General features: G+C 38.3%; 1 protein-coding gene across 7 annotated transcripts in view; it reads left to right on the plus strand.

Annotated features, from left to right (window-relative positions):
• PCCA (propionyl-CoA carboxylase subunit alpha) overlaps positions 1 to 20,448 on the plus strand; it is a 429,374-nt gene that overhangs the window by 188,764 nt on the left and 220,162 nt on the right. For all 7 annotated transcript variants that reach the window (XM_036250623.1, XM_036250627.1, XM_036250628.1 and 4 more), the window contains 3 exons: positions 1,311 to 1,413; positions 10,789 to 10,883; positions 16,904 to 17,054. In XM_036250623.1, coding sequence (XP_036106516.1) covers positions 1,311 to 1,413; positions 10,789 to 10,883; positions 16,904 to 17,054 — 349 coding nt within the window. The remainder of the gene's footprint in view (positions 1 to 1,310; positions 1,414 to 10,788; positions 10,884 to 16,903; positions 17,055 to 20,448) is intronic.

The following is a 20,448-nucleotide window of genomic DNA, read 5'->3' on the forward strand; positions in this document are numbered from 1 at the left end:
AGGGGGAGAGACAGAAACATCGACATGAGAAGGACACATCGACTGGTTGCCTCCCACACTACCCCAACCAGGGCCGGGGATAAACTGCAACTGAGGTATGTGCCCTAGCGGAAACCGAACCTGGGTCTCTCTGGACCACAGGCCGACGTTCTTAACTGCTGAGCCAAACTGGCCAGGGCTATTAAGCATATTTTAATAATAACGATTTAAGTTATAGTTTGGGAATAAAATGAAAAAGCAATAATTAAATACATATATATATATATATTTTTTTAATTGTACTTTTGCCCTGGCTGGTTTGGCTCAGCGGTTAGAATGTTGGCCTGCGGTTCAGAGAGACCCGGGTTCGGTTCCCACTAAGGGCATGTACCTCGGTTGCAGTTTGTCCCCGGCCCTGGTTGGTCATGCGGGTGGCAACCACTCGATGTGTCCCTTTCACATCGATGTTTCTCTCTCTCTCTCTCCCTCCCTCCCACTCTATCTGAACAAAAAGTGGAAGAATGTTCTCAGATAAGGATAAAAATAAATAAATAAAAAATTGTACTTTTGTCTTAATTATTAATTTTGAACAATTTTAAAGACAATAAAATTATAATGATCTGTATAGTTGTATGAGAGGCAATTGTGTCTAAGGGTATATTTACAATATTAGGAAATGTTCTTGAGGATCCACCTGTTCGCTGTAGTTCTACTTTAGCTATATAGTTGGCCAGGTGATTTACATTTTTGTATCCTCACCCGAGGACATTTTTTTTCCATTTTTCGTTCAGATGGTGTGGGAGGGAGAGAGAGAGAGAGAAACATCGATGTGGAAGGTTGCCACCCGCACGACCCAACCAGGGCCGGGGACAAACTGCAACCGAGGTATGTGCCCCCAGTGGGAACTGAACCCGGGTCTCTCTGGGCTGCAGGCCGACGCTCTAACCACTGAGCCAAAATGGCCAGGGCTATATTTTTTTTATTGGTGGTTTTGAGATATATTATGGTTGAAGAAATGGAACTCTGTATAATTAGTATGGTTTATTAAAACCTCAGTTTTAACAATTGGTGAAATAAGTGTCAGTATTCCTGTTTAGACATAAAATCTAGGATCAGGGAATTAAATCACTCACCGAAGGTCACAGAGCTAGTAAGCAGAAGAGTTGTGGTTTGTCCACAGTTAACTTAGTTGTTTGTACTTAAGTGAGTTTTTCTCTGCTTTGTTTAGAAATTATCCAAAATAAACATTTTTTTTTTTTTTTTTTTTTTATATCAAGGGCTACATTTTTGATTGTGTATTTGTTTGACTGTTCTTCTGTTTTCCTTTACAGGGATGGTTTTAGATTTTCATCTCAAGAAGCTGCTTCTAGTTTTGGTGATGATAGACTACTAATAGAAAAATTTATTGATAACCCTCGTCATATAGAAATTCAGGTTGGTACATTTCAAGATACTTTCTAGTTATTATGACTTTAAATATATCATTTATTCCTATTGGAAACATATCCTTTCCTTCATTTATAATGATTGTGAATTGTTCTGATATATTGGAATAAGTACAAAATAGAGAATGTACATAAATTGATAACCTACCTTTTGAATCTGATATGCTTTTGTCAAAGTGCCAGAATGCCAGGATGGGGAATAACACAAAAGCCCAGCTCCAGAAAGAAGTAGTCCCAAGATGTCTGGACAGGCTAAGTATATTTTACCTACAGACTCATTCATTCTGAAATTGGGCCATGTTAGGGCATTTTTATTTATTTATTTAAATATATTTTTATTAATTTTAAGAGAGAGAGAAACATCAGTGAGAGAGAAACATTGATCGACTGCCTCCTGCATGCCCTCTACTGGGGATTGAGCCAGCAATCCAGGCACATACCCTGAGCAGGAATCAAACTGGTGACCTCTTGGTGCATGGGACAACACTCAACCAACTGAGCCACACTGGACAGGGCCCTGCTTTTTTAAAAAAAGTACTTTATTTTTCTCTCCCCCTCCCACTCTACCTGAACAAAAAATGGAAAAGTGTCCTCAGGTGAGGATAAAAAAAAAAAAAAAGAACAGTATAAGCCCTGGCCAGTTTGGCTCAGTGGTTAGAGCGTCGGCCTGCGGTCCGGAGAGACCCGGGTTCGGTTCCCGCTAAGGGCACGTGCCTCGGTTGCAGTTTGTCCCCGGCCCTGGTTGGTCGTGCGGGTGGCAGCCACTCGATGTGTTCCTTCACATTGATGTTTCTCTCTCTCTCTCCCTTCCTCTCTCACTCTATCTGTACAAAAAATGGAAAAATATCCTCGGGTGAGGATAAAAAAAAACACACAAAAAAACTTTATTTTATTTATTTTTTTTAAGTTTCTTCACCTTAAGAAGAAACCGAATAAAAGTAAATGTCACAAAAAAATGTGTTTTTATTGATTTTTTTTAAAGAGAGGGCAGAAGGGAGGGAGAGAGAGAAACATCGACGTGAGAGATAAACATCATTTGGTTCCCTCCTATACTCACCCCTACCAGTGACCAAACCCTCAACTTGGGCATGTGTTATCATTCACTTTAAAAAATTGCCCTGTGTTGTCTATTGTTTGAATAACCTGTAATTTATCCATTTTCTTGTTGGTGCATCATGTATTTGTTTTTGTTTTTTCTATATTATAAATAAAATGCTATTTTTTTTTTTTATGGACATAAACATTCTTTTAGATATATGGAGAAGAGGTATTGTTGGATTGCATGGTAAGATTATGCTTAGTTCTAGTAGATTCTGCGGTTGTCCTAATGTATGCTCCACAGGTAACATGTGCAAGTTTCCATTGCTGCCATCCTTTCCAACACTTAGTATTCTCAATTTTTTTTTTTTTCCATTTTTGTTTTTTTGTTCAGGTAGAGTGGGGGGGGGAGAGAAACAGAGAGAGAGAGAGATACATCGATGTGAAAGGGACACATCCAGTGGCTGCCACCCGCACAGCCGACCAGGGCCGGGGACAAACTGCAACCGACGTACGTGCCCTTAGCGGGAACCGAACCCGGGTCTCTCAGGACCGCAGGCCGACGCTCTAACCGCTGAGCCAAACCGGCCAGGGCAGTATTCTCAATTTTTTAAGTGTTAGCCATTTTGGCAGACATGTAACAGTATCTCTTTAATTTGATGACTATTTTTTTTTTTTAAATCCTCACCCGAGGACATTTTTGCATTTGTCTTCAGATAGAGCTGGAGGGAGAGAGGGAGGAAGAGAGAGAGAGAAACATCGATGTGAGAGAGACACATTGAATGGCTGCCACCCACAGGACCCCAAACAGGGCTGGGGACAAACTGTAACCGAGGTACGTGCCTTTAGCAAGAATCGAACCCGGGACTCTCTGGTCCGAGGACCGACGCTCCAACTGCTGAGCCAAACTGGCCAGGGCTCCCTGATGACTACTGATAATGAGCACCTTTTTATAAGTTTGTTGATCAGGTTTGGTATTTTATTTTGTGAAGTTATTGATCAAGTGTCATCCTCTTCCCTCCCCTCCTTCAAGTTAGATTTTGAAAAATTACTGAGTGGTTGAAACTATGTATCTATCTTGTTTGAGTCATTTGCCAGATATATGTATTGTATATAACTTCTCTCCATCCTTGGCTTGCCTATTCACTTTATTAATAATGTCTTTTTTTTTTATTCTCACCCGAGGACACTGTTTGCATTTATCTTCAGATGGAGTGGGAGGGAGAGAGGGAGGAAGAGAGAGAGAGAAACATTGATGTGAAAGAGACACATTGAGTAGTTGCCACCCACATGACCCCAACTGGGGCTGGGGACAAACTGCAACTGAAGCACGTGCCCTTAGTGGAAACCAAACCTGAGACTCTCCGGTCCACAGGCCAATGCTCTAACCACTGAGCCAAACCAACCAGGGCAATAATGTCTTTTGAGGAAAAGAAGTTCTTGATTTTATTGAAGTCCAGTTTAAGTTCATTTCATGTATACAAGTTAGGAGCTTTATTATCTTAGGTTTGATATGTAGGTCTGATACTTCCCTTGGATAATTATCATTATATTTGAGTGGGAGTTTGGTGTGAGATGAAGTCAAAGTAAGATACCCAATTTTTCCAACATAATTTATTGTGGTTACCCTTTGTTATAAATTAAGTGACATTTGGTCATTGTCTTAATTATTTGGATTTTATACTGAGTCTAAAAATCTGGTACTATAAGCGCTCTAAATTTATTGTTTTTCTTCAGATGATTTTGGCTCTTTTTAGGTACTTAGAATTTATTAGTAAATTTTAGACTTGTCAAACAACACCCCCTCCAGCCTCCACCTGCCCCCCACCATCCAACACACACCACACCTGATGGCATTTGGATGGTATTGAATGGGGAAATTATTTGGAGCAGAATTGATATGTTAACATTGAGTCTTCTAATTGATGAACTAGAATATCTTTTCATTTATTTAGGTCTTCTTTAATTTCTTGCAGTGCTGTTTTGTAGTTTTGAGTATAGAGGTTTTATCTTTCATTAGATTTATTCCTAGATATTTGATAATTTTTGATACTATTGTAAATATTGTTTTCCAAATTCATTTACCTATTGGTTGTTGCTTGTCCATGGAAATACTATTGATTTTTTAAAATATATTGACCTTGTCCTGGCCGGTTTGGCCCAGCGGTTAGAGCATCGGCCTGTGGTCCAGAGAGACCCGGGTTCGGTTCCTGCTAAGGGCGCGTACCTCGGTTGCAGTATGTCCCCGGCCCTGGTTGATCGTGCGGGTGGCAGCCACTCGATGTGTCCCTTTCACGTCGATATTTTTCTCCCTCTTTCTCTCTCTCTCTCTCTCTCTCTCTCTCTCTCTCTCTTCCTCTTTTCTCTCCCTCCCACTCTATCTGTACAAAAAATGGAAAAATGTCCTCGGGTGAGGATAAAACATATATATATATATATTTTTTCTTTCATTTAAAAATGGTTACAATTGTAAATATTATGTTATGCATGTTTCGTCACAGTAAAAAACAAACAACATTTAACTATTTCTCATGACTCTGTGGTTGACTTGGTTTAGCTGGGCCATGTTCTTTTATTTTACATGGTTTCTGTCCACTGGGGCAGTAGTCATGTTGAGGCTTTGACTAGTTTGGAAAATCCAGTGTCAAGAGCCTTGAAGGGCTCACTTGAAGATAGGCTCAGCTGGGACTCTGGGGCACGTGGGTCCTTCTCTTTCTCTCTCTCTGCAGTCTTGGGGTCGTTTCTACATGGCTTCTCTATGTGGCATTTATATGTATATCCAGACTTCTTACATTGAAAGAACTGTTCTGTCTTTTTTTTATTGGTACGTGCTCCTAGCAGGAACTGAACCCGGGACTCTCTAGTCCGCAGGCTGTCGCTCCAACCACTGAGCAAAACTGGCCAGGGCCTGTTCTGTCTTTTCCAGACAGGCGCAGAATCATTTTTTTGACATTTTACAAGTTACTTGGCTGTATAGAATCATTCCCTTAGGAGATTGTGCAGGGTGTGAATACCGTGATTTACTTTGTGTTAGGGGCCATCTTTGAATATTAGCTATCACAGCCCATTTTCTGATACCCAAAGATCATGTTAAATTTGAATTTCTGCCCTGGTTGCTTTGGCTGAGCAATTAGAGTGTCGACCCCATGGACCAAAGAATCGTGGATTCAATTCCGTTGAAGGGCACGTACCTTGGTTTTAGTTCGATCCCGGCCCTTGTTGGGGTTGTGCCAGAGGTAACTTGTCAATGTCTCTCTCTCTCCCCCCTCCACTCCCTCCCACACATCTGAAGATAAATGGAAAAATATCCTTGGGTGAGGATTAAAAATTTTTTTTAAATTTGAATTTCTGATAAAGTGATTTTTTTAGAAAAGTAAATGTCTTGTGCAGTATTTGGGACACATTTTTATTAATTTCTTTTTCTTTTATTAATTAATTTTTTATTTATTAACTTGTTTGTTACAGATGTTTCTCTTAATTTCTTTTTCATTGTTTGTCAGGAATTCAGGTTTTCCCTGATTGTCCTGTCATTTTATCTAGCAGCCCAGCTTATTTCCCATTATTACAAATGGGAAAAGATCATAATGTGCTATATATTAATCCCAGACCTTTTACTAGTTTTCCATACCAAAAATAAAGCACAATAAAAACACCCATATATAAGTAACAGACTATGTATTGGGTGTAAATAAAAAGCATTTCCTGATCAACAGATGTTTAATAATGTTAAAAATAGATGTTTGTACCCACCTCTCAACAAAAGACTCACATAGGTTGAAAGTGAAGGGATGGAAAAAAATTTTCCAAGCAAATGGAAAGCAAAAAAAAGCAGGGGTAGCAATTCTCATATCTGATAAAATAGATTTCAAAATGAAGACCATAACTAGAGACAAAGACGGCCACTACATAATATTGAAAGGATCTATCCAACAGGAAGATATAACCTTGATAAACATATATGCACCCAATATAGGAGCACCAAAATATATTAAAAATCTTCTGGAGGACTTCCAAGGAGAAATCGACAACAGTACAATTATAGCAGGGGACTTCAACACCCCATTGACAGCACTGGATAGATCCTCTAGGCAAAAAATTAGCAAGGAAACAGAGACTCTAAATGAAGCACTAGACCAAATGGATTTAATAGATATCTACAGAGAATTACACCCCAAAACTACAGAATACACATTCTTCTCAAGTGCACATGGGACATTCTCAAAGATAGACCACATGATAGGACACAAACTAAATCTCTACAAGTTCAAGAAGATTGAAATCATATCAAGCATCTTCTCAGATCACAATGGCATGAAACTAGAAATCAATTGCACAAAGAACATGCAAAGACATTTCAACACATGGAGGCTAAATAGCATGTTATTAAACAATGAATGGGTCACCGAGGAGATCAAGGAAGAAATTAAAAACTTCCTGGAAACCAATGAAAATGAACACACAACAACACAAAATCTATGGGATGCAGCGAAAGCAGTTCTGAGAGGGAAGTTCATAGCACTACAGGCCTACCTCAAAAAACAAGAAAAATTTCTAATTGACTGTCTAACCTCACAACTTAAAGAATTAGAAAGCAAACAAAAAGAAAACCCCAGAGCAAGTAGAAGAAAGGAAATAGTAAAGATCAGAGCAGAAATAAATGACATAGAGACCAAAAAAACAATTCAAAGGATCAATGAAACAAAGAGCTGGTTTTTCGAAAAGATAAACAAGATAGATGGACCCTTAGCTAGACTCACCAAGAAACAAAGAGAGAGAACCCAAATACACAAAATCAGAAATGAAAGAGGAGAAGTAACAACCAACACCACGGAAATACAAAAGATCGTTAACAACTACTATGAACAACTATATGGCAACAAATTCGACAATCTCAGCGAAATGGACAAATTTCTAGAAACACACAGTCTCCCAAAACTATTCCCGGAAGAGATAGAAAACTTGAACAGACCAATAACAACTAAGGAAATTGAAGAGGTAATCAAGACTCTCCCAGCAAACAAAAGCCCAGGCCCAGATGGTTTCACAGGGGAGTTTTACCGAACATTCAAAAAAGAACTAACACCCATTCTCCTCAAACTATTTCAAAAAATTCAAGAAGAAGGAAGACTTCCAAACACGTTCTATGAGGCCAGCATAATTCTAATTCCAAAACCAGAAAAAGACACTACGAAGAAAGAAAACTACAGGCCAATATCCCTGATGAACATAGACGCCAAAATCCTGAACAAAATACTAGCAAATCGGATCCAGAAATACATCAAAAAAATTATTCACCATGACCAAGTGGGATTCATTCCAGGGATGCAAGGCTGGTACAATATTCGCAAATCAATAAACGTGATACACCACATAAACAAAATGAAGAATAAAAACCACATGATCATATCAATAGATGCTGAAAAAGCATTCGACAAAATCCAGCATCCATTTCTGATAAAAACGCTCAGCAATGTAGGAATAGAGGGATCATATCTCAACATAATAAAGGCCATATATGAAAGACCTACAGCCAACATCATACTCAATGGACAGAAACTAAAAACATTTCCATTAAGAACAGGAACAAGACAGGGATGTCCACTTTCGCCACTCTTATTTAACATTGTACTGGAAGTCTTAGCCACAGCAATCAGACATGAAGAAAAAATAAAAGGGATCCAAATTGGAAAGGAGGAAGTGAAACTGTCATTATTTGCAGATGACATGATATTGTACATAGAAAACCCTAAAGACTCCATCAAAAATCTATTAGACTTAATAAATGAGTTTGGCAAAGTAGCAGGATATAAAATTAACGTCAAGAAATCGACGGCATTCTTGTACATCAATGATGAACTCACAGAAAGAGAAACTGAAAAAACAATCCCATTTACCATCGCTCCAAAAAAATTACGATACCTAGGAATAAACTTAACCAAAGAAGTAAAAGACCTATTTGCAGAAAACTACAGGTCATTGAAAAAAGAAATAGAGGAAGATATAAAAAAGTGGAAGCACATACCCTGTTCATGGATTGGAAGAATTAACATAATTAAAATGTCCATACTACCCAAAGCAATCTATAGATTCAACGCAATCCCCATCAAAATACCAACGACATATTTCATAGAACTAGAACAAATACTTCAAAAGTTCATATGGAACCAAAAAAGACCCCGAATAGCCACAGCAATCTTGAAAAAGAAGAACAAAGTTGGAGGGATCACAATACCAGATATCAGGTTATACTACAAAGCGACTGTAACCAAAACAGCCTGGTACTGGCACAAGAACAGGCATATAGACCAGTGGAACAGAACTGAAAACCCAGAAATGGACCCAAGGCAATACGCTCAATTAATATTTGACAAAGGTGGCAAGAGCATACAGTGGAGTAAAGACAGCCTCTTTAATAAATGGTGTTGGGAAAATTGGACAGCTACATGCAAAAAAATGAAACTAGACCATCAACTTACACCATACACAAAAATAAATTCGAAATGGATAAAAGACTTAAATGTGACCCGTGAATCCATAAAAATTCTAGAAGAAAATGTAGGCAACAAAATTGTGGACCTCATACGGAGCAGAATTTTCACTGATACATCACCTAAGGCAACAGAAATAAAGGAGAAAATGAACACATGGGACTACATCAAACTAAAAAGCTTCTGCACAGCAAAAGAAACAATCATCAAAATGGAAAGGCAACCCACTGTATGGGAGAACATCATTGCCAACGATGTATCAGATAAGGGGTTAATTTCCAGTATATACAGAGTGCTCATACAACTCCACAAAAGGAAGACAAAGAACCCAATTAAAAAATGGGCAGAGGAGCTGAATAGACACCTCTCCAAACAGGACATACAAATGGCCAAGAGACATATGAAGAAATGCTCAACATCACTAATCATCAGAGAGATGCAAATTAAAACAACTATGAGGTATCACCTCACACCTGTCAGAATGGCCGCCATCAACAAATCATCAAACAACAAGTGTTGGCGAGGGTGTGGAGAAAAGGGGACTCTAATACACTGCTGGTGGGAATGCAGACTGGTGCAGCCGCTATGGAAAACAATATGGTGCTACCTCAAAAAATTAAAAATTGAACTTCCATTCGACCCAGTGATCCCACTGCTGGGAATATACCCTAAGAAGCCTGAAACACCAATCAGGAAGAATATATGTACTCCCATGTTCATAGCAGCACTATTTACAATAGCTAAGATCTGGAAACAGCCCAAGTGTCCACCAGTAGACGAATGGATCAAAAAGCTGTGGTACATATACACAATGGAGTACTATGCAGCGGTAAGAAAGAAAGATCTCTTATCCTTTGAGACGACATGGAGGGACCTGGAAAGTATTAACCTAAGTGAAAGAAGCCAAGCAGAAAAAGACAAATACCACATGATCTCACTTATATACGGAATATAATGAACATAACAGTCTGAGGAATACAGTAGACCCAGACACATGGAAGTAGGGCACAGACTGACATCCCTCAGAAGAGGGGATGGGGGGTGGGGGGGTGGGAAGAGATAAACCACAGAACTTATATGCATGTATGCATGACCAATGGACATGGACAACTAAGCCGGGGACAGGGTGGAGGGGGGGTGGGGTGGGGGGTGCCAATGGGGTAAAAAGGTAAAATATCTGTAACAAAAAAATAAATAAATAAATAAAATTAAAAAAAAAAAAAAAAAAAAGATGTTTGTAATAACACTCATGGCTCTCCTAAGCACCATGGAAATTTAGACTATATATCCTTTTATTGACACTCAGTGTCTTTCACAAAATTTGTACAACAGATGCTATATTTTATTTTATTGATTGATTGATTGTCACTCAAGGACATTTTTGCATTTATATTGAGATAGAGTAAGAGGGGGGGAGAAAGAGAGAGAGAGAAACATTGCTGTGAGAGAGTCACATGGAGTGGCTGACACCCACACGACTCCAACCGGGGCTGGGGACAAACTGCAACAGAGGCTGCGGGCACTGAACCTGGGCCTCTCTGGTCCATGGGCCAACTCTCTAACCGCTGAGCCAAACCGGCCAGGGCCAGATGCTGATATTTTATCCAATGTATTCAAAATGAGAATTTTTACCTCAAGTCTTTTTGATAAAGTCATTTTGAGTTTTGGGGTTGTAAATATAAAGTTTTCCTCTATTAACATCAACTAAAAGAGGCATGAATATGTTCTGTGAGGTTTGAGTACTAAAAACCAAGGAGCATTGCATGGAGAAAATGTTAGCTGGGCGCATGCCCAATGGGTATGGCTCTATATTTTTTCAAATGATACTGCTGTTTCAGGTTTTAGGTGATAAACATGGGAATGCTTTGTGGCTCAATGAAAGAGAGTGCTCAGTTCAGCGAAGGAATCAGAAAGTGGTGGAGGAAGCACCAAGGTAAGTCTCTCCGATGGACATTTATGCTAGTCTGTTTTTTCTATATATTTCTTTTCCATTTTATTGGCTAAACTTGCTTTAATAGTCATGGTAAAACCTTTATTTTTGTAATTAAGAATTTTCCACTTGATCTTTCTCAGTAGTTAAGTGCATGAAAGTGAGAGAATAGTTGAAAAATAAGTTGGGCTTTATTAGAGAAGAGTGTTGGGTGGATAACCAGCTACGATGCTCACAGGCTTCTAGGTAATATAGGTGCCGTGGGTGTTTTTGGCATGTGGAATTTCTGGGATACATGCCTTTTAGGCTCTCCTATTGGTGATGGTTTCATAAAGTTAAATTTTTATTGAGTTGTATACTTGAAACCTGTATGGTTTTGCAAACCAATGTCATCCCAATACATTCAATTAAAAACAAAAAACAACCAATAAATTGTACCCATTATAGGGATGAAAAAATAAAATTTATCCTGAATTTCTTGAATTTATTCTACCATGAAAAAGCTCCTGGGCATGGCTCTTAGAAATTCCTGGATTTATCAGAACTACTTTGGGCACCTCTCCAAGCCATGTTTCATGGAACCTCATTTTTAATTTGATGCTAGGTTGGTATTTGTATATATTCTGGTTTTCTCTTCTTAAAAATCCCTAGTTGAGTGTATATTGCTATTTTTAGTAACCAGGCTCTAAGGAATATAGGCAATTGTGGCTTTCATCAGCCTAACCAGTGTGCCTTGATACAGTTTCTGAAAAGAGGAGGTGTGAATATGAATGAATTTTTAATCACAGAGTAATGATAAAAATCAAATTCCATTTAAATTAGTTGTTAAAATACAGCCTGTGTGGCTCAGTGGATTGTGCATCATCCCATGGACTGAGAGGTCCCAGTTTGATTCCTGGTCAGGGCACATGCCGGGGTTGTGGTCTCCATCCCCAGTGGGGGGCATGTAGGAGGCAGCCGATTGATGTTTCTCTTTCACGTCAATGTTTCTATCTCTCTCTCCCCTTCCTCTCTAAAAAAAAAAAAAAAAAAATCAATAAAAAAATATATGGTTTAGTGTTTGAAAATATGGTCCCCAAAGTTTTTGCTACTTCTCTCTTTAAGGAATTGGGGGAAGCATCTATATTTCCTCCCCTTGACTTTATGCTCTTTTGACTATTTGACCAATAGAATACATGAAAGTGAGGCTGTGCCCAGGTCTTACGAAACTGCAAGTTTCTATTTTCTGTCTCTTGGGACACCACACTTAGAAACCAGCCACCATGCAGTAAAGAACAGTTCACTGTAACCTGTGTGGGGTGTGGCCCCTAGTTGATGGCACTGGACCAGAATGTAAGAAGGAAGTGAGGAGAAAGGAAAAAGGAATGTTCTACTGTGACTCTAGGAAGATTCCTAGAACCTACCTGTGTTGATTACTTGGATTACTTGGCAATGATCTGAAGTGAGGCACTTTGCTAGGGAGGCAGGGAAAAATATTTTTTCCTTAAGTTACCGTGTGCTTAGCTAAAATTTTAGTCATGTGGAAGAAGGGGACAATGGCTGCTGGTAGAATAACATTAGTCTTTGAAAATTTTTTGCAAATTTGTGTTTTCTGTTGTATTACTTCCTCTTTTTATTCAAAACTCAAGACTTACCTGGTATGAAAATCTTTCACAGACTTGAAACCTAGAATTGTGATTTTTGTTCTCTCTCTCTATCCCTCTCTCTCTCAATATATGTTTTCCAAATGAACATTAATCTATTTAGAAAAAAAAGAGGGAAATTTAAAGCAGTAGGAATCAAATAAAAAAAAACTAGAACTGATTATTAATAGTGACTTGATATGTATTTGTATACTGTGAAATATTAACATAATTGGAATGTGTAGTTTTCAGTTCCTAGAGTGAAGATTTACCACTGTGCTTTGAGTGTAGTGATGTGCTTGTTTATAGCTCTGTGTATCACTAGCAGAGATTATGATAAGGGAAAAGACAAGTTAAGAGAATCTTAAAGATGGAAAAAGCAATCAAATACAGTGATTGTGCCTTATTTGGGTCCTGATTAAAAAAAAAAAAAACAGCTGTGACAAACTTCACAGAACTAAAACAAATACTTCAAAAGTTTATATGGAACCAAAAAAGATCCCGAATAGCCACAGCAATCTTGAAAAAGAAGAACAAAGTTGGAGGGATCACATTACCAGATTTCAGGTTATACTACAAAGCCACTGTAATCAAAACAGCCTGGTACTGGCACAAGAACAGGCAGATAGATCAATGGAACAGAATAGAGAACCCAGAAATGGACCCAAGACAATATGCTCAATTAATATTTGACAAAGGTGGCAAGAGCATATAATGGAGTAAAGACAGCCTCTTTAATAAATGGTGTTGGGAAAATTGGACAGCTACAGTACATGCAAAAAAATGAAACTAGACCATCAACTTACACCATACATGAGAATAAACTCAAAATGGATAAAAGACTTAAATGTGACTCATGAATCCATAAAAATCCTAGAAGAAAATGTAGGCAACAAAATTTCGGACATTGTACGCAGCAGACTTTTCACTGATACATCACCTAAGGCAACAGAAACAAAGGAGAAAATGAACACATTTCATGAACACAAACTCAAAAGCTTCTGCACAGCAAAAGAAACAATCACTAAAATAGATAGGCAACCCACTCTATGGGAGAGCATAATTGCCAATGATACATCAGATAAGGGGTTAATTTTCAAAATATATAGAGTGCTCATACAACTCAACAAAAGGAAGACAGAGAACCCAATTAAAAAATGGGCAGAGGAACTAAATAGACACCTCTCCAAACAGGACATACAAATGGCTAAGAGACATATGAAGAAATGCTCAACATTACTAATCATCAGAGAGATGCAAATTAAAACAACAATGAGGTATCACCTCACACCTGTCAGAATGGTCGCCTTCAACAAATCATCAAACAACAAGTGTGGGGAAGGGTGTGGAGAAAAGGGGACTCTAGTACACTGCTGGTGGGAATGTAGACTGGTACAGCCACTATGGAAAACAATATAGTGTTTCCTGAAAAAATTAAAAATTGAACTTCATTGACCCAGTGATCCCACTTCCAGGGATATACCCTAAGAAGCGTGAAACACCAATCAGAAAGAATATATGTACCCCCATGTTTGTAGCAGCACTATTTACAATAGCTAAGATCTGGAAACATCCCAAGTGTCCATCAGTAGACAAATGGATAAAAGAGCAGTGGTACATATACACAATGGAGTACTATGCAGCTGTAAGAAAGAAAGATCTCTTATCCTTTGAGACGACATGGAGGGACCTGGAAAGTGTCATCCTAAGCGAAACAAGCCAAACAGAGAAAGACAAGTATCATATGATCTCACTTATTTGTGAAATATAATGAACATAACAGTCTGAGGAATGGGGTAGTCCCAGAGACGTGGAAGTGGGGTGCAGATGGACAATCCCCAGAAGAGGGAGTGGGGGGAAGATAAACCACAGAACTTATATGTATGTATGCATGAAAATGGACATGGACAACAAAGCTGTGAAACAGAGGGAGGAGGGTGGGGGAGGAGAAACATCTGTAACAAAAATTAATTAAAAAAACAGCTGTAACAAGATGTTGATGAGATAATTGGAAATTTGAATAAGGTAATATTAAATGCTAATAAGGAATTTTTATTAAATTTTAAGTGTGATTATATTACCAAAAAATACTTATCTCATAGAAACAGATATTGAAGTCTTTATGGAGGAGATAATACTTAATTTGGGATTTGCTAAAATTAAATTTGTTGTCCTGGTAGAAAAGTAGACATGTAGCATAGATAAAACAAGAGTGACTATTATTACATATGAAAAAAGGTACATGCAAATAAATTATACCATTTCATAATAAAATTTTTATAAAATGTCAATCTTATTTGAGAACAGTTAAAGTTTTTCTCTCCTTTTTAATTGAATTTATAGGGGTGACATTGGTTAATAAAATTTTATAGGTTTCAGGTGTATAATTCTAGAATACATCATCTGTATATTGTATTGTGTGTTCACCACCCCAAGTCAAGTCGAGAACAGTTTTAATCCACAAATAGAAAAGTAGTCAATGTTTTGTCTCTCAGAGTCTATCTTACATAGAAGCAAGATCTGTGAAAATGCAGAAATTATTCAATAATTGTTTTTCAAGATTTATTGAAAACATTTCAGCTTTACTTTCCTGCTGGAATGTGATTTTGATATTGTAAAACAAAAGTTTATTAGGATTTATTAGATGTACAGTCAAATCTTGTTTGTGGTAGTTACGTTTTATAAAATTACGATAAATATAAATCAGTGAATAATGAAGCATTGCTCCCAGGGGAAATACAGAATTAGGTTCCTTCAAGCCTCTAGTTAGAACATTTTCACCAATTGAAAATGTTCTAATACGTTTCTGTTGAAAGACACCTTATTTAATATATATTGTTGATTCATTAACACTGAACTCATAGTCCTGGCCCCTAGCTCTCTAATGCATACCTGAAGAAAGCTCATTTATCATACATGTTTTCTCTGTAAGGCACATCACAGCCTTCTAGGACTGAAGAACACCAGACTGCACTTTAGCACAATACTTAGGGGCCACTTTAAACAGTGAAATCCTCCTCCTACCCTCCACCCCCTTGACACAAATGAGAATGTGGCAGTAAATAAATTGTGAAAAGTTGTTTATAGTATGAGAGCTGAACCAAGAAGGCAGAGTGTCATCTGATTTGATTTCAGCTGGTAATACTCATGGAGTCTCAAAATATTTGCTGCTCTGGAGCTTGTTTGTGAATGACCACAAAAGTGCTTCGAGTATTAATTTTGGAATTATAAATAATTGTAGTAAATAGGCAAATTTGTAAATATGTAATGCATGAATAACAAGGATTAATCGTATATGTTAGTTTCCAAGAATTTATTTTTCTCCCAATTTTAGGTTGGAGTGATTCTGACTATATGTTAAATTTTACTAAGTGAAAGCTACTGAGCTGAAGTAGTTGTATATTTTATAAACTGATTAAAGTTGTAATATAATGTGGAAAGTTCAAATGTTTTAAAAAAATCTGAAGTTGATTTATTTAAGCATGTGCTTTTTTTTTTCTTCTTTGTCGATATTGGAGGGAGGAAGGGAGAGGGAGAGAGAGAGAGAAACATTAATGAGCCCTGACTGGTTTGGCTCAGTGGTTACAGCTTCAGCCTGCGGTCCAGAGGCACCGGGGTTCGGTTCCTGCTAAGGGCGTGTAGCTTGGTTGCAGTTTGTCCCCAGCCCTGGTTGGTCATGCGGGTGGCAGCCACTCGATGTGTCCCTTTCATGTCGATGTTTCTCTCGCTCTCTCTCTCTTCCTCTCTCTCCCTCCCACTCTATCGGAACAAAATATGGAAAAATGTCCTCGGGTGAGGAAAAAAAAAAAATAAAGAAACATTGATGAGAGAGACATTGACTGGCCACCTCCTGCATGCCCCCCACTGGGGATTAGGCCCACAACCTGACCATGTGCCCTGACCTGAAATCAAACCAGCAACCTCTTAGTGCATGGGTCGATGCTCAACCGGTGAGCCATACTGGCTGGGCTAAACATGTGCTTAATAATAAAATAGGCATCTAAGTATATGTAAAGCATGTAATATGAAATCTTAAGTTGATGCAGATGACATATCTGAGTAAAATTTAAGAACATTTCTATGCAGTGCAAACAAAAGATAACTTGATTTGTTTTTCTTTTTATCCTCATCAGAGGACATTTTTTCAATTTTTTTGTTCAGATAGAGTGGGAAGGAGAGAGAGAGAGAAACATTGATGTGAAAGGGACACATCGAGTGGCTGCTGCCCACACGACCCAACCAGGGCTGGGGACAAACTGCAACCAAGGTACATGCCCTTAGCGGGAACCGAACCCATGTCTCTGGGGACCGCAGGCTGATACTTTAACCGCTGAGCCAAACCGGCCAGGGCAAGATAACTTGATTTTTGTTCAAAATGTACTACTCTTTCTGTACTTGTAGCATTTTTCTGGATTCTGAGACTCGGAGAGCAATGGGAGAACAAGCTGTAGCTCTTGCCAAAGCAGTCAAGTATTCTTCTGCTGGAACCGTAGAATTCCTTGTGGACTCAAAGAAGAATTTTTATTTCTTGGAAATGAATACGAGACTCCAGGTAACAGAAATCTCAGTTTCTTATTCCTCTTCATGCCTCTATACTTTATCCTTCCTCACCTACCCCTTTTTGTGTTTTATAAAAGTTAAAAATCAACTTCAAAAAGTGTTAAATAAAGCCCTGGCCAGTTTGTCTCAGTGATTAGAGCGTTGGCCTGAGGACCAAAGAGCCTCAGGTTTGAGTCTGGTCAAGGACACATACCTCGGTTGCAGTTTTGTCCCCAACCTCAATCAATGTGTCTCTCTCACATCAATGTCTCTCTCTCTCTCCCTCCCTCCCACTCTATCTGAAGATAAATGGAAAAATATACTTGGGTGAGAATTAAAAAAAAAAGAAAAAAAAGTGTTAAATAAAGATTATTATTCTTTGCTAAGACATCTATTAGGAATGATGGATAGTGTCAAGTTAATTTGATGGTCAGGATCTAGCCCTTCTGTTTTATTACTGTTAATACTTCATATGGGAAATTATGCTTTCTTTTTTTTCCCTTGAACCTCTCTCCTTAAACCCTATTTTTTTAGGGTACATGTGCTGTTACAAGAAACTACTCTAGATATGATAAATAGATAGAAAGGGACTAAGTGCTTACAAATCTTTGGAAAGGATTAAGGAAGGAAGGGTACCCAGAGTGAGCTTCCAGGAATGGCTCTAGAACTAGACTACCAACCTGGCTTCTAGAGCAGCCATTTCTGCTAGTTATAAGGTTGGGAAATCAAGCAGCTACCCTGCTGCTGTTGAGTACAGACACATACTTCTTCTGGCTTGATTTTCTTCCCACTTTCCTTTTTCTTTTATTTAAATTATAAACTACAAATACACACAGAAAAAGGTAGTTAGAACACAAACATATAGTTGAACCAATTACATGTTATGAAGCAAAAATTCATGTAAGCATAAGCTGGGTCTAGAAGTACAAAACTGTCAGCACTTTGACCTTGCCCCCCCACCCTTCTTATCTCTTCCTCCTACTTCTTCCCTAGAAGGATTTACTGTTCTGACTTAATTCTAAACACCTCCTTGCATTGCTATATAGTTCCTTCTTTGAAATATACACACTGAAGCAGTATAAATAATTTGCCTGTTACATATTTTTTAACTTTAAATCAATGGGATCATATATTACATACATTTTTTTAAGTGGCTTCTTTTCTCAATATTGTGCTTAGGAGAGTCAACCCTATTGTTTCATGTTACTCCTGAATGGTATTCCTTTGAAAAAATGCCACTATTTACCTATTTTACTTCTGTGGATATTTAGCTTGTTTCCAGTTGTATGTGGTTTGTATTCATTTGCTAGGGCTCTAGAAACAATGTATCAGAAACTAGGTGGTTTAAACAACAAAAGTTTATTCTCTCCCCCCTGACCGGTTTGGCTCAGCGGTTAGAGCATCGGCCTGCGGTCTGGAGAGACCCGGGTTCGGTTCCCGCTAAGGGCATGTACCTTGGTTGCAGTTTGTCCCCGGCCCTGGTTGGTCGTGCGGTGGCAGCCACTGGATGTGTCCCTTTCACATGGATGTTTCTCTCTCTCTCTCTCCCTCCCACTCTATCTGTACAAAAAAATGGAAAAATGTCATCGTGTGAGGATAAAAAAAAAAAAGTTTACTCTCTCCCATTTCAGAAGGCCAGAAATCTGAAATCAAGGTCTTGGCAACCTTGGTTTCTTTGTGGGAGCTCTCAGGGAGACTCTCTTCTCTGCTTCTATCTTAGCTTTTGGTAGCTGCCAAAAATCTATGGCATTCCTTGCCTTGTTGGCAGCATAACTCCAATCATCATATGACATTCTCCCTTGTGTTTCTGTGTCCAAAGTTCTCTCTTATTTATTTTATCCTCACCCGAGGACACTTTTTGCATTCATCTTCAGACAGAGCGAGAGGGAGAGAGGGAGGAAGAGAGAGAGAGAGAAACATCGATGTGAGAAAAACACATCGACTGACTGCCACCCACATGACCCCAACAGGGGCCAGAGACAAACTGCAACCAAGGTACATGCCCCTAGCGGGAACCAAACCCAGGACTCTCTGGTCCACGGGCCGATGCTCCAACCACTGAGCCAATCCTTATTTTTTTTAAAATAAGGATACTAGTCATTAGATTTAGAGCCCACTTTAATCCCGTATGACCTAATTTTAACTTTATTACATCTACCAAGACCCTATTTCTAAATAAGATCACATTCACAGGTTCTTAGTGGACATGCATTTTCAGTAAACATTATTTAATCCAGTACATAATTTAAAAAACACATGCCAGTAATTCATTAAGCTGTACATACATGTGTTGTATATGCTTTTCTCTGTGTTTTATATTTAACAATAAAAAGGTTTTAAGATAAAATATGGTTTATAGCAGCGATTTTCAACCTTTTAAATCTCATAGACACATAAACTAATTAATAAAATTCTGCGGCACACCAAAAAATAATAATTTTGCCAATGTGACAAAACAGTAGGTATAATTTTGATTAATGTACACAAAAATAATAATAGTAGTAATTACCTACCCTTTTTGCTCCAAAGTGACTTTTAAAAAAATCAAGTGCCTGTACTTGTATATAAGGATTTCAGTCAGACACAACCTTATTATATGACATGACCTGTAAGATGCAACTCTATTATAGGAAATATATATTTATGGTTCGAGACAGGGCATTTGCACCGCAGCTATTGTGTTAGCTGTTGTCATTTTTTTGATTTGGCAGTCTAAAGGAAAAGAGGTCAGTGCCCCTGACTAAATAGTCAGGTACTGCATATTTTAAAAATTATAGCGGCACACGGATTGAAAATTGCTGGTCTATAACAAAATAGATTAACAGTTGTCTAGGACTGAGGGTTGGGGCTGATGGCTAAAGGGTGTAGGAAAGTAGAGATAGCAGTAAGTGGTACTTGTACCTGGAAATGGGATCAACACTCTTCCCCTAGGCTTTTATTGTGGTTGGGGATTGAATTGAGTCATTCCAGGAAGGAGCTGTGTAGGGGTTGTTTGTTGTTGTTGTTGTTAGTTTATTTTTATTGCTGTGCTTATCCTTTATGCACCACTGGGTTGTGGAGGGTTTTCTGAGTTTCTCTTCCATGCTTAGCTTTAGGATTTTCCTCTGATCTTCTGTTTCAGAAGGTATGTCTTGTGCTCTGGCCTCTTTCCCAAAAGTGGACTCCTTTTACTTGTTACTGGACCCTTGTTAACCTGCTGGTTGCAGGAAGGGATTTTCTAAATTTTAATTTTAGATTACATAGTTTATCAGACTAGCTAATGTTTTGAATGGATGTTTTATTACTGATTAAACAAATGTATTTATTTATTTTTAATTGAATTCATTGGGGTGACATTGATTAATAAAATTATACAAGTTTCAGGAGTGCAAAAGAGAACATTGATTGGTTGTCTCCCTTCAGGTGTG

This window comes from Molossus molossus, unplaced genomic scaffold (assembly GCF_014108415.1).
Source record: "Molossus molossus isolate mMolMol1 unplaced genomic scaffold, mMolMol1.p scaffold_m16_p_9, whole genome shotgun sequence".
In the NCBI taxonomy this organism is placed as follows: domain Eukaryota; kingdom Metazoa; phylum Chordata; class Mammalia; order Chiroptera; family Molossidae; genus Molossus; species Molossus molossus.